This window comes from Pseudorca crassidens, chromosome 9, assembly GCF_039906515.1.
Source record: "Pseudorca crassidens isolate mPseCra1 chromosome 9, mPseCra1.hap1, whole genome shotgun sequence".
Lineage (NCBI taxonomy): Eukaryota > Metazoa > Chordata > Mammalia > Artiodactyla > Delphinidae > Pseudorca > Pseudorca crassidens.
In genome coordinates, this window is record NC_090304.1 from 100,300,450 (window position 1) to 100,315,519 (window position 15,070).

General features: G+C 48.7%; 1 protein-coding gene across 4 annotated transcripts in view; it reads right to left on the bottom strand.

Annotated features, from left to right (window-relative positions):
• Positions 1-14,519, bottom strand: part of SCN3B (sodium voltage-gated channel beta subunit 3) — a 24,867-nt gene extending 10,348 nt beyond the window's left edge. For 2 of the 4 annotated variants that reach the window (XM_067751374.1, XM_067751373.1), the window contains exons 1-4: positions 13,874-13,994; positions 13,100-13,179; positions 6,447-6,610; positions 3,655-3,880 (exon numbers count right to left, since the gene is read on the bottom strand). In XM_067751374.1, coding sequence (XP_067607475.1) covers positions 3,655-3,880; positions 6,447-6,610; positions 13,100-13,179; positions 13,874-13,968 — 565 coding nt within the window. In that variant the 5' untranslated portion in view covers positions 13,969-13,994. Of the gene's footprint in view, positions 1-3,654; positions 3,881-6,446; positions 6,611-13,099; positions 13,180-13,601; positions 13,995-14,475 lie in introns of those variants that run through there. The other 2 variants (XM_067751376.1, XM_067751375.1) reach the window with 2 other exon arrangements.
• Between the last annotated feature and the right edge of the window lie 551 nt (positions 14,520-15,070).

Here is a 15,070-nt window from a genome sequence, read left to right on the forward strand (position 1 = left end):
ACCCCAGTGCTACCTCTGTCCCAACATCGCCTCCTGCTTTTCAATCTCCCAACCATTTTTCTAGACTCCACTGAAGTCACCTCCTCTGTGAAGCCTTCCTCAACTTCTCGTGCAGTTATTATTCACGTTCTTCTCCAGGCACTTTTCCATCCATCTATTATAACACTTCTCACATTGTACTGTGATGTATTTATCTCTCTTCTCTACTGACTGTATGCTTACTAAGAACATATTTATTTCTGATTTATCAGCCTGTTGCCTAATCCTAGAATACTTGAAGTATTCAATAAGTATTTGTGGAATGAATGAATGAATATAAATAAATATTGATCTTCCTTGTTTCCTAACCAACAAAAATGACAAATAAAACATGATAGGGAATTCCCTGGCGGCCCAGTGGTTAGGACTCGGCACTTCCACAGATGGGGCCCAGGTTAAATCCCAGGTTGGGGAACTAAGATCCCACAAGTCGTGTGGTGCAGACAAAAAAAAAAAAAATTTTTTTTTCATTTAAAAAAAATAAATAACTGAAACATAATACATGGCAAATGTCCCGACATATATTCCTTCCTAGTGGCAAGGAAGGCTGCAGCCACATCTCCCTTTGCTAGCTCTCAGCAGCAAATTAGATTCATGGTTATTCATAGGGCATAAGTCATCCTCAAGGCCTTGCTCATTAAAAACACAATATAGGCACAGCCATGACCTTCACCTCAGAGAAGCAGTCCAAGGGCTCCAGGATCACCCAGGTTTCCTAACTGGAGCTGGAGGTCACAGATGCAGCTTGAGGCACAGGAGAATGCCAGACACATCAAATGTCTTTTCATGGGCTGACAACGGTCTGGTTTGCAATGTGCTCAACTTCAAGCACCCTATTTCTTTCTTTTTTTTTTTTTTGCGGTACGCAGGCCTCTCACTGTTGTGGCCTCTCCCGTTGCGGAGCACAGGCTCCGGATGCGCAGGCTCAGCGGCCATGGCTCACGGGCCCAGCCGCTCCGCAGCATGTGGGATCTTCCCGGACTGGGGCACGAACGCGTGTCCCCTGCATCGGCAGGCGGACTCTCAACCACTGCGCCACCAGGGAAACCCCCCTATTTCTTTTTAAATGCAGTAGCCAGAAGTAGTACCCCAGGAAGCTGTCCTCAGTAGCTTTATTTACCTCTAGGCGAAGAGAACTCAGATTTCTGTCTTAGAGCCAGGAGGTGAGAGCCTACGCCGGGATCAGTCCAGCTTGAGCAAAGAGAAGCAGGGAGATTCTCTGGGACCACAGGGATGGAGCAGACGTGAGGAATGTGTCATGGTGGAGCGTGCAGCAGTATGAGAGCAGTGAATATCTGGGGGTGGGGATGCAGAGGGTTGCCAAAGGGGTCACGGGGTCGGGGGAAGAGAGAAAAAGAAAAAGTGGCAGGGAGTGGGTGGTGGTGGAGGGAAAAGATGCAGTGGAAACACAGGTAATAGAGGCAAAGATCTGAACCGCAGTCCTGCTTCTGGTGCTAACGTGCTTCATGTCCGGGCAAGCCCTCCTCTTCCAGAGCTCTGTCTCCCAGCCACAACATGAGGGCGTCAGAGCTGCACCCTCCCACCACCTGGGGAGTCATTTCAACTGACTTTCGCCAGACCGCACCCCAACCTGCTGCACTCACACCGCAGCAGTGGTATGGGGCCTTCTGCACTGAAGGAAAGCCCCCTGGGTGATTCCGATGCCAGCTCTTTGTTCAGACCCCTGGACTGAAAGACAGCCAAGCTTCCTTCCAGCCCTAACGTCCCGAGAGGCTCTGTGGCTCTGATGACAAACTTGTTTTCCCTCTGTTCTTACCCAAGTCTGGCTCTGGGGCCCGGCAGGCAGGCAGACTGGCTCCACTTTGCCACCCTTTCCACTGGCTGCGCAAAGGTCTCTGGAGGCAAAAGCCTTTGAGAGCACAAGGTGGAGACAGAGGCAGCTTCCTAGGGCCTGGCTGTCACCAGCCGACAGTCCCGAGGGTGAACAGCAGAGGGCGCCAGGCTCCCTTTCCCCCGGGGGCACAGGTGTGTAAACAGAAGAGGATAATGGAACTTCTGAACAAAAAAATACCTTAGAGAGCTCCCAGTCCAACCCCCTCGATTCACACAAGAGGAGACGGGCTCAAGGAGGGGAAGAGGCTCATCAGGTCTGAGCCAAGTGGCCTGAGAGTCCCTGTGCACCATCTGGATTGACCTACCTTCCGTTTTAGTCTTGTCTAAATCATGACATCGCTCGCTCTGCTGTGCACTCTCGTTTGCTTCATGAATTTAATCACCATAACACGATAAAAAAATAAATACACCTGTGGCCTGAAAGTCGGGAATCCTGGCATCCTTTTCTAGGAAGAGCCTGGCTTTAATTTGACCTCTCCTTTCTTTCCTGCCCCACACCTTTTGCCTGTTCACTGACCTGCATCTTGGGGCAGCCATAATGCTGAGAACGTGCTGGAAATAGATCGTCTAGGAAGGGCTAAGTAAAATGGAGTCATCATTTAGCCTGGGTGAGAAAACACAAAGGGAGATGCGTATATCGCTCCTCTGCCACATGAAGGAACATTTGCAAGGGGTGAGAAGCCACAGTGCTCTGAACAGTGAGTCCATGGAAAGCAGAACAAGACCAGTTCTAAGTTCACCCTCAAGATTCTGGATTCGATCGCAACAGAAACTTTTGAGTTAGGTTGATGAAAGAACTTCCCAGCCTAACAAGGAACCAGCTGTGGGAAATCGGGACAATTTAAAGATTGGAGAGCAAACCGCGTTTCCCCTTCTCATAGCTGAAAGTGAGGTTATATAACGAGAGACGCCACGGATGGGGAGGGGGTTTCTTGTATGACTACTGTGGAGGGAGACAGAAGACAGAGGCTGTCAGACTTTGGTTTGTAGCAGTTGTTCTCAAAGCAACAGCACTTCCTGGAAACTTTTTTTTGTCATGCTCCATCTACGGAATCAGAAAGCCTGGGTTTAAGAAGTCCTGCAGGGGGCTTCCCTGGTGGCGCGGTGGTTGAGATTCCACCTACCGATGCAGGGGACACGGGTTCGTGCCCCGGTCCAGGAAGATCCCACATGCCACGGAGCGGCTGGGCCCATGAGCCATGGCCGCTGAGCCTGCGCATCCGGAGCCTGTGCTCCGCAACGGGAGAGTCCACAATGGTGAGAGGCCCGCATAACGCAAAAAAAAAAGTCCTGCAGGGGAATCTGAGGCTGGATGAAGTTTGAGCACCGCTAGCTCAGAGGTTTGTATGAGTCACAGACAAGAGGGTAGATGACCTCTAGAGAACCTCAGGAGATTTCTCTGAGCCCATTGAATCCGAGATTCAGTGCAGGCCAGAGTAGGTGTAACTGTCTTGGCAGTTTTAGGCTTCAGGGAGGCTGTCCTCTTTCTCTAAAGGGGAGAGTCCAGGGACCGGGTCAAGATTACTGCACTATCATCTCCAAGCCTTTCTGCTTTGAGGAAAGACACAGAGAGGCAAGCTTTCGGGCGGCTTGCAGAAAGCTGGCCGCCCCAGGAGGACAAGCCAGTGGTGACATTTTTAGATATCACCACTCCAGATACATGGGGTTTTGCATTCTGCAAGGGGCTCATTTATGTGGAAACCCGCTGTCCTCCCTCCCCCGAGAGCAGGGCACCCAAGGGAGCCTGTGCCCTAGCCTTACCCTCCTCGGTGACACGGAGGGGGATCAGCCGGGTGGTCTTCACGAAGGGGCGATGTGCCTCAAACTCAAACTCCCGGGACACGTTGCAGGTGTAGAGGCCGGAGTCGTTCAGGGTGACATTGAGCACAGTGATGGACACGTCCTGCAAGTCTTTGCTCCCATTCCACTGCAGGCGTCCCTGGAAGGGGCTCTCCACCTCCTGGTGGCCGTTCCGATACTCATAGATCTGCAGGTAGAGAAGCAGAGGGTGTAGGAGAGAAGACAGGGTAGAGGTGGGGACAGGGCGGAGAAAAGGACCAGAATGGTGCTCGGACGTGGGGACGGGGACAGTGTTACCAGGAGCTCCCAAATGTGGGAGTGGGATGGGCGTCTCAGAGGAGGGCAGGGAAGAGAGCAAAGACAGGGAAAGACGGGCAAAGGCACCCAGGTGTCGGGGCACATGGACACGGCAGGAAGAGGCGGGCAGGAAAAAGGGCTGGAAAGAAAGAGGACAGAGGAAGGTGAGTGAAGTGTACAGGAGATCAGGAGAGGGAAATTGAGAGAAAGGAAGGATTGGAAGGAGGCAGAGAGAACAAGAGAGAAAGGTGTGTCATGGGGGCAGCCGGGGAGAGACTAAGGCAGAGAGGCAGCTTCATGCGTCATGAAGACGTCTGAGAGCTCTGGCCTCCAAAAGTATCTCTCGGAGGTGGTCCCCTTGGAGGGGATGTGAGCAGTCGGGGCCAGGCCGCAGGAAGGGGACCCAGGCTGCTTAAGTGGCCCACATGAGCAGAGAGCTGCCAGCCAATGTGTACACATCAGCTCTTCCACTCTGGGCGAAATTAGATCTGAAATGTGGTCTCTACATTTCTCTTCTCAAACACTTCCACCTTCTGACATACCTTTTTTTTTTGTTTCCTTCTACAGCTGTGCAGTCCATCTAGTTTCTGCTTGCCACGTGTGGCTACTTACATTAAAATTTAACTTACTAGGAATGATATAAAATGTAACATTCAGTTTCTCAGTTGCACTAGCCACAGTTCAAGTGTTCAGTGCCACCTGTGGCTGGTGGCTACTGAATTGGACAGCACGAATATGGAACATGTTCATTGTCACAAAAATTTCTATTAGTGTTGTTCTGTATTTCCAGCACAATTTTTTAAGTTTCTTTTCCTCCATCTGAGCCACCTTCTCCTCACTTTGGGCAGGCCTGGAAGCAGAGCAGGTGGCTGGCATATGAACAGACCTGAGGCTCGTGGGGACCTTTGCATCTGGTCAAGACGTCCAGGCTCCTGTAACCTACGCACTAGCCTTGGTTGCGGTCAGCCCTGAACCAGGCGCTAGGAAGCCTACTGTCCCAGGCCTGGCACCTGAGTGCAGCAAAGCCATATCAGAATGGCACATCCAGCCTAGAGTGAGAAATGAGTCCAGCTTTAGGAGAGCTAGACAGAAGGGCAAGCAAAACTCAATTTCATCCTAATGTTGTGTCACCATTAGGTCTTCGTGGGGAAAAACTTGCCCCCAGGAAGATGAGGCAGTGCAGTAATAAGCGCTTTGTATCTGCTGTCAGACGACCTGGTTCAAATCTAAGCTGTCTCACTAACTTAATTTCTTTGACCCTTAGTTGCCCCATTTGTGTGTGTGTGTGTGTGTGTGTGTGTGTGTGTGTATTCTCTATCAAACACTTATACAGTACTTCTTATATTCCAGAACTATTCTCAACACATTAAAAATTATAGCACATGAGTCCTGGTAACAGCTCTGTGAGGTAGCTATGGCTTATATCCCCATTTTAGAGATGAGGAAACTGAGGCACAGAGAGAGAGGTTAAGCAGTTTGTCCAAGGACACAGAGTTAAAATAAGTTGTGGAGTCAAGAATCAATCCCCATGGGCTTCCCTGGTGGTGCAGTGGTTGGGGGTCCGCCTGCCGATGCAGGGGACGTGGGTTCGTGCCGCGGTCCAGGAGGATCCTGCATGCCGCGGAGCGGCTGGGCCCGTGAGCCATGGCCACTGAGCCTGCGCGTCCGGAGCCTGTGCTCCACAACGGGAGAGGCCACAACAGTGAGAGACCCGCGTACCGCAAAAAAAAAGAATCAATCCCAGGCAGCCTGGCTCCAAAGACAGTGACAATGTGAATAATGGTCATCCCCAAGTTGGTGTTCAAAGTATATAACAACCATTTTGGCACTGGCACCAACCAATCAGAACTGACATTGGCCATGGCTGATCCCTTAGTTCCCACATCGTGGGTCTGGAGGTTCCTAGTGGGAAGGATGGTGATGAAGCCACTTGGGAAATTTGGCACAAGTAACCACTATAGGACTATTTAAATATGTTACCCACTGATGTGTGTGTACCAGTTGCACATCAGTCTTGGTCACGCCTGACATTCTTGTTTCACTGAGATTGTGAGACTGAAATGAGGTAACCTACGCTATCTCATTTAATGACCCTTGGAGTTATTTCAATGTTTCTGTGAATTTAATCCATCCAGCAGGATGGTGCAGAGATTCGATGAAAACACCTGCACAGTGCCTAGTGGGGTGACTGGCACACAGTAGGCTCTAAATACTATTCATGCCTTTCTCCTCCTTACCCTGCCTGTAACCGGAAGTGCCCAGAGCTGGCCTGGAGCCCTCCCTTTCCCAGAGGCTGGGCTAAACTAAGGCTGTCAGTAATCTGCAGAGGAGCTGTCAGTGCTTTGGAGAGAAAGAGCCAGTGTTTGTCAGATCGTCATTTCCCAGGCTGTCGGGAGCCAGGCACACGATGGCAGAGGCCAGCGGAAACAAAGGGCAGAGTCAGCAGTCAGACATACAAGGAAATCTTTACCGCCCTCGGGCCTGTAGAACCATTCCACCACCGTGGTGGCCTCAACGTCCTCCCTCTTCATGCAGGAGATGCAGCGCAGCTTCATGGGATTGCCCTGAACCGCCTCCGTCTCCGAGGGTACTTCCACACACACAGGGGAGCAGACGCCAGCTGGGGAGAGCCCGGACGCCAGGGAAGGGACAGGAGGTGTTAGGGGAGAGGCAGTGGAGAACAAGGAGGGAGGGAGGAGAGACAGAGAAGGCAGAATCATGAGACAAACTGGAAAACAGCATGCACGTGTACGTGTCTCCCCAGGTACACCCTCTCACAACGGGCAGGGATGAGCCAGCATTGACTGCAAGCCTCCCCGGAAGCAGCAAGGATGCGGTACAGCTCGTACCTCAGCTCTGCCCTCAAGGACTTAGAGTCAAGGTGGGAAACAGGGCACCCATGCATCCATCCATCAACCACCCATGCACCCCTTCATTCCACCAACACCCACAGAAATCTACTCTATGCCAGGCCTGACGCTGAGATACAAAGATGAATAAAACACGCTTCACGCCCTAAAGACATTTATAGTCTAGCAGGGAACACATACTCCTGTCATAAAACCAGACCATGATGAGTGACATACTAGAGGAGAGGCAGTTACTCCTGGCTGGGCTGGGAAGAGAGGAAGAGAACGATGGTGAGACTTAAGGCCAGAAAGGTAGATCGGACCCATGTTGTGAAGACCTCTGTATGCCCTTCACAATAGGAGGGGTCACATGTTTTAAAGCCTTAGAGAGATGTAATCATATCTGTGTTTTATGGCAAATGTAGGTGATTCTGGTGCATGGTGGAGGACGGAGCAGCAAGGAAGAGAATGGTGAGCTGACCCTGGGGCTGGGGCGATGATGCTTCACCCAAGGAGGAGAGAGAGACACACAGTTAAAAATGAGGAAGGGGAAAAAAATTAAAAAAATAAAAAAGTAAAATAAAATAAAAACAAAATTAAAAAAAGTAAAAAACAAAAAAAGGGGGAGTCAGATTGGGGGGCACCTTGGAGGCCACCCGCAGGCCTGGACTTGTAGTTCCTGCCCTCTAGAAGCTCATGGCCCATTAAAGAGGGTAAGTACAGCAGACTGAAAATTCAGAATGAATCAAAAGCGGGACGTGGCTGCCAAGAAAGCAAGTGCAAACGTGGGCTGTGTTATCAGATGTACATGGCAGGACAAAGGAGGAGCAGTTCCCCGGTGCGGTTCAGAGCAAATCTGGACCACTATGATCAATTCAGGGTGTCCCATCGTACGAAAGGAAGTTTTCAACGAGTGCATGTGCAGAGGAAAGCAAGACGGAGAAGGGTCTGGGGGCAAAGTCTGGTAAGAGCAAAGCGGGGTCCCGGAGTGCTTAGCTTGAACACCGACGCACCTGTCTTCAAATATTTGAAGGTTGGCCTGTGGAAGAGAAAATAGATTCTTTCCAACTGCAAAAGTCACATGAAAGTAAAGCTAACTCAATTTAAAAAATTTTTTTTTTCTGGTGCTGAAGCTGTCAACGAATTCGAAAGACTATTTGGTAAGAGAGTTTGCCTGTTATACAGAAGATTCAAAAGTGAGATGAATCGCCAACGATTCTTATATCAGAACTTCTAACCCCTTCTGAGGCTACCTTCTCATTAATAATAAAAACGGAACCCCTAAAAAATGAAATAATACACATAGTAATTTAAAAACTAGTCCACAGTGAACGGTCAGTCTGTTCCTCTACTGGCAGACAGTTCTTTCTAAAAGCAGAGAAAAGCTTTATTTAGAACTTAAAATGAGACTGACCGACTAACTAGGAGTCAAAAAATGAAATATTTGACTCAGAAAGCAACAAATTTAATTTTTAGACATAGAGTTTAAAAACTAGAGGCACTATGATAAAATTTAACATATCAAGGTAAAATAAATTTCATTGGCTTTAAACTCTCAACAAGCAGGGGGTGGTTTTATCAGGCAGCCTGCAAGAGGCTCTCCTGCTTCTGCATAATGGGTCATCACTTTAATCGGGGGAGGGTCCATATCTAGAGAGAACTGATCAGAAACATTTTCAGAATATGAAGAGTTTGAAAACTTGAGTATTGACCTGGTTTAAAAAAAATAAAGCATGGTCTGTGCAAAAGTTTGGGAGCGGATAGAGGTGTAGAGTGTGCATTGAGAACCCCATGTAGCAGGGAGCCTCGGGGCACATTCATATTTAATGAGACGTGGTAAAGATGAGTTAGTGCAATGATGATGACTTCAGAGAAGAATACGAAAATGTACCAAGGAATGTACAGTTACGCTTATAGAGGCAGAAGAAAGACGGTATTGGGCAGCTGAAGGCTTGGGTTTGATAGACTTTTTTTGGCCACACTGCACAGCTTGCAGGATCTTAGTTCCCCAAACAGAGATAGAACCCAGGTCCCTACAGTGAAAGCACAGAGTCCTAACTACTGGACCACCAGAGAATTCCCAGTTTGGTAGACTGTCTAACCTCTCTGAGACTCAGTCTATGCATCAACAAAATGCTGAAAATAATATTTATCTAATAGATGTGTCATGCAAATTCTATGGGATGATTTCTACGAATGTGCTTTGTACATTCGTTAATGTTATTTTCCTTCATTTATTTCTTCACTCTTTCAACATATATCGAGTGCTTATTGTGCGCTAGGCACTGAGAACACAACAGGGGACAAAACAGAAACCATCCCTGCTCTCATGGAGCCCACATTCCAGTGGAAGGAGAGAGAAAATAAGCAACATTAAACTGCAATAAGTGCAATTATAAGAAAAAAATAAAACAGAATAGAGGAGTTAGAGTGTGCATAGAATCACCAGAGACTCACTGAGAAGGTGAGGTCGAGCAGGTGTTGAAGGAAAGAAAGGAGGGAGCAAGCTGTATGAATATCTGTGTGAAGGTGTGCAGAGGAGATAGCAACTCGAGAGCCCTAGGGTGGGAGTGTGTTGGCAAAAGCAAAAAGCACAATAAAGTACAGGGCACAAAGTGAGAGTAGGAGGAGATGAGGCAGGAGAAATAAGTCAGAGCCGGATCACGGCTGCTCTTCCAGCCCACAGTTAGATCTTTGGCTTTTGCTTTGAGTGACATGGGAGCACTGGAGGCTGTTGAGTGGAAGAATGACATGATTTATACAAAATCACCTGATCTGACTGCTATGTTGGGAATAAACTGAAGAGGTGAGGAAGGATAAGGGTGGAAGCAAAGAGAACAGTTAAGAGGCTGGTAGAGTGATCAGACTGAGAGGTGGTTCAATGACTTTGCTTGGATGAAGGGAACAGTAGAGCTGCTGGGGCTTGAAAGTGTATAGTTTGCTGGACTAACATCCTTGAATAGGTGAGAGGTGATAGCCTCTAGTGAACAAGTAGATGAGTTGGTCTTAAATATAAACACGGTTAGTTCATTTAGAGTTAAAGGAGGGAAGGCAGAATACACGCAGTCAGGATGGTGAGTAGGGCACAGCAGCCTCTCTTTGTTCTGAGTTGCCCCTGAGTAATCCAAGGTATCATCAGACAGCAAGCCCCACTGATCGCCTTCTCCTTGCCAAAGTCCGGTATGAAGTCCTAAGAAAGAACTCAGCTCATGAGGTCAATTTAATTCATGAGGTCCTGGAAGGAACATTGCAAAATGGCCACAGAATCCTCTCATCCTTGTTTGCCTTCCTTTGCGATATGACTCGCTGCTCCTTCCACCAAAAGGTAAAGTATATTTCTTCACCCTGTAAGTCTCCAGTACACTATTGCCTCTCTTTCCAAGAAATCCTCTAGATATCCAAGAAAAGATTGTACATATGGTCGACATTCAACCCACATTGCTGACTGTGAATAATAAACTCCTGGAATAATCTTGGCCAAATCATTTGACCCATGGTCTCCTCTTCAATGTCTATAGTAATAATGAGGAAACCAGAGAAGGAAGAAAATATTAATTATGATTATATTTAACTAAGGAATAGCATCAATCTATTATCAGGTGGATAGTAATGTGTATGTAACCAACTCCTCTAATAACCCCAAATCTTTTTCTTCTTTGGTTATTGCTATATTGCTCCTCTTAACTTTGCTCTGCAATGCTAAGAAAATAAAGGCTTTGATTAGAATGTAAATACTTTCCAAAGGGGGGTGATCAATGATGTTATTTGTAGATATTAACACCCTGAAATGACTTGGTCTATCAGATTAGCCAGTCACTTAGCAGAGCCTTGAAAAAATGGGATGTAAAATGGGTTACTGGGGGAAGAGAGGAAAACACTCCCCAACACAACCAACACCTGGGAGAGGAAAATCAGAGAAGACACTAGGAGGTAAAAATGAGGAAGGCCCTAGGAAAGGCAATGGCATGGGAGAGGAGTGGAAGGGTGGCTCCAAAGAGGGATGAGAGGACAGACGCCAACCTGGCAAGCCTGTATAGCAGCACACATGTCCATAAGAGGAGCTAGAACAAGCCCTGGAAGACTGACATCAAGGGGTAAGAGCTCTCTAGCAAGTCCTTTCCCCTCCACTGCCCTCATTTTCTCATCTCTAAATTGGAAATAATACTGCTTTCCCTGACTACCACCATAGGATTGCTATGGGGACCAAAAGAAGAAATAGATTGAAAATTGCTTTGTAAACTGTAAAGCACAAGGCAAGTGTAGATTCTATTATTATTATTATTATATACTTTATTGAAGGAAATAAGGGAATTTTGTTCAATTCATGCAGAAAATAAAAGAATGGAAAAAATTCCATTCATATTGGGAAGGGTGAACACATCTAAGTTAAGTGCTTTCCAATGCTGGAATTACATGCAAACATTACATTACCCTACCATTCAATTGTGCAGCTAAAAGGGACGTTAGGTATCATCCGCCCCAATTTCCAAACTTATGTATTTCCAAATATACGTATATGAGGAACAGAATACTCTAAGGTTATTACACAGCAAGCTAGTGGCAGAGCTAAGACTCCAATCCAGGCTTTGTAAGTCCTAGTCAAAAGGTCCTTGGCCTATAGAGTGCTCTCCCCCTCCACTAGAATTCAGGCATATATGCTAAAACTTAAATTAGGGTTTGGGAAGACAGGCTCTTTAGAATCTCTCCCCAACCTTCTCTACAACTTCATCTCTCATTGCTTTACTCATGCTCTTTCTTATACAGCCCAACTAACCTCTCCTAAGCCCCCTAGTCTTAGCCTCCCCCTGAGGAAATCACAGCCTTAAGTCTTCAAGGCAGGTGAGATCATTGGCGACCTATTATGTCTGCTTCATCTTCAGGTCTGGTTGACCCTACTGGGGATGGGTGGCGGTGAGTCTGCCCTTGGGACTGGCATTACTCTCCCTCTTTGTCCTTCCCAGCCTGTCTCATCAGGCATTTTGTTCAACAGGAAGCTTGGCTCTGCTTCTGGTCACATGCAAAATCCAGATAATGCTGGCAGCCAGAGTTAGTCCTGGAGGCTTAATAAAGTGATACTAAGGTAAAGAGGCTGTTCCCATCAGCATATCTGCCACTGCACCAGCAGAATGAGTTCCCTGCCAACCACAGAGCATAATCCTATACCCAGTTTCAGTAAGGCAGGTGGGCATGCTCACATCTAATTATACTGGTTATTGATTTTTAACATGGAGGAATGTAGCTAAGATCATGTAAAGCAATTATCAGCTGGAGAGCACCTATATTTGACCTGAGGATCTAAGTTGCCAAGACTGAGATGCCCATAACTACACAACAACCACACACACACACACACACACACACACACACACACACACACACCTACTACATCCTCATCAATCCATGCAGATGCCCATGCTAACATGCTCTGACATACACTAGCATACACATTCAGACCCTGAGGCATACATCAACACAGTAAAGCATTCTCTCAATCACACATTCAGACATTATCATGTAGACTCATTAACTCCCACTACACACATGCAGACCCCACTCCAAGCCCATCTCTAACACCACTCTGCTCAGCCTTACTGTTTCAAGTATAGGATTCCCTTATTTGGAGGGAGAAGGTCACCTCACTCCTTCACAGCAGACAAACAAGAACCTATTTATCTTTAAAGGCAAAAAAACTCAGCCCCCCAAACACCAACGCACCTTAATTCCACATGTTCATGAAAAAGAAGAAAGATGCAATTCCCAGGTGCCTATTTATCTAATATATCGCTGCAAATGGCTGAAGCCTGTTTTACTTATTGAAATTAAACAGATGGATCAACAACTAGTTTCATTCTCAAAATGCACGCATCCAGATTTTTTTAATATATAAAAATTAATTCAAAGACCTCATTGAGAAATGAAATGTAACGGTAACCGAGATTTTTTAATAATGAATGTGACTGCATGCTCTTTCAGCTACGGGAAAGGGAAAAAAATACTTTGAAATTAACAGGAAACGGGAGGAAGGGTGGAAAAACCACCAAGGGAAGTTCAGGAATAAAGCAGCACGGGAGTGGGGAGGCCTTTTTCCAATCTCAGAATCCCAGCTCTCATGGAACCCCTCTGGATCCCGTATCTGGCAGACATGCACAGGGGGAAGTCAGCCAGGGCTCCTCGTTTTCACCAACGACATCAATAAGTGTTATTACTGTTAGCATTATTACTGTCATCTGCATCTCGCATGGCAGGGTGCTGGTACTTACCCCACAAAATGAGCAGGAGGGAAGCCAGGGGAAACAATCTGTTGAAGCCAGGCATCTTTTTCAGCGGGTGGCTTCCGGGGCTAAACAGAGAGATTCCCTGGGTCAACAAATGCTCCCTCTCAGTACTTTCGAGGAAACCCTCTGGGACGAACTGCTCCAAGGGAGCGACTTTCTGACTGAAATAAGGGCCAAGTGCCGTTTACTGGGGAGGCTCTGCGGGCTTCTTGAGCCGGGCGGGGGTTTCAGCTCCAAGCCACTCTGGCGGACTGCCCCAATTCGAGGGAGTGGATCGGCAGCGTGGCGCGCCCTCCCCGGAGCCCGTTGCTGGGATCCGGATCAGCACCACGGACAGAGCCTTCCCCGCCCACCCGGAACTTCCAATTCCAGTCGCTCAGCTGTTTCCCCTGTTTGCACCTCGGGGAAAGCTCAGCTCCGAAGTGAGCGGCAGGCAGGCTCTAGGCGGCTGAGCTGCCGGAGGGGTCCCTGTTGATCCATCTCTCACCTCCCTACTGAGAGTTACGCTCCGACCAGGATCCACCCAGACCCGGGAGCGCCGGCTTCGTCCGCCCTGATCGCCTTCTCCAGCTGGGCCTGCCCTCACACCCGAAACCACCGGGGCTGCCGTCTGAGCTACAGAACTCGTTCCACCTCAGTCCAGTCCACACCCGCCGAGCCTCCCCGGGGAGGTCCGGAGGGGGGCCAGGAAGGAGGCGGAAGCTTCTGTGCGGCCTGCGATCGAGAGGTGGGGTGGGTGGGCCCCGTCCCCGAGCTCGCCTGCAGATCGTGCAGGGGCCCAGACCCTGCGTGGCGCGTGACCAGCCGCCCTTCTCCAGGCGCCCCGACCGTGTGTGCTCCGTCAGCCTTGACATGCGCAGGCGGCTCTCCACCGCCACCACCACCACTTACCCCCGCCCCCCCGCGCCAGTGCAATACTCCCCACCCCCAAACAGGCGTGCCCCTCTCAGGGCCGAGCGCGGCTGCAGAGCGCAGGGGCGGAGCTCGGAGCGGCGCAAAGACCTCAGCCCCCGCGATTTCTCTGCTCGCCGGCTGACTCCAGGTCTGCCTTTCGCATCTCCACACCTCTCCCCAGCACCGGCACGCCTCCTCTCACCAATTCACCGCCCCCACGCCCCCGCCCAAGCAACCCCGCTTTGGCTCCTGCACAGACATGCGAGCTTCCAGCTCCGGGAAGAGGAGGGCCAAATCTCTTTCAATGATGTCATCTTTAATGTACATGCTACATGGCTCCTGGCTTCTCTCCCCCGACCCCATCCCCTCCTGGTATATCCTTTGTCTAGCCTTGATTAATTGGTACCGGGCACCCTGAACGCAGCAAAATAATCCCTGCTTAGAAGTGGGGTAAGAGGGAGGCGCACCTGTTCCCGTGTTCACCTCCTCACTGGCTGAGGAGGTGATCCAAACGTCTGTGCAACAGTGGTGTTGGGGGTGGAGCAACTCCCTCTCGCTCTGCTCACTTTTTTGTTGTTGTTGTTAAGTTTAAAAGCAGATAGACTGTGGTTTGGCTTCTTCCAACTATTAGCCTCACCCTAGTCCTAGCAGCTGTTTCACTGCCCCTCCCCATCCCTGGAAGGGAAACCTGAACGTTTAAATTTAGTTATAAACTCAAATTGACATAATAGATTAGGAATGCCTGGAACCGAGTGAAAGATTAATACAAGAACCTCTCCCCCCTTCTCATTCCCTACTGCTCCCTTTCCAAAACGGGAAGCTTGACACTGATATTCCAAAACAGAACGGCAGAGTAACAGCTGACGGTAAGTGAACCATGTGCAGGAAATTCTCCCTCCTAACATATCACAGAGCAACAGAATGTCCTTCTTCCTGGGCAGGGAGCCACCAGGCCATACTCTGTGTTGCTTTGAAGACCAGCCCTTGAATCACAGTGTGTTAGACCTGGATGAGAAGTTAAAGACTTAATTCAACTTCCTTTCCAATTCTTGAATCCCCCAA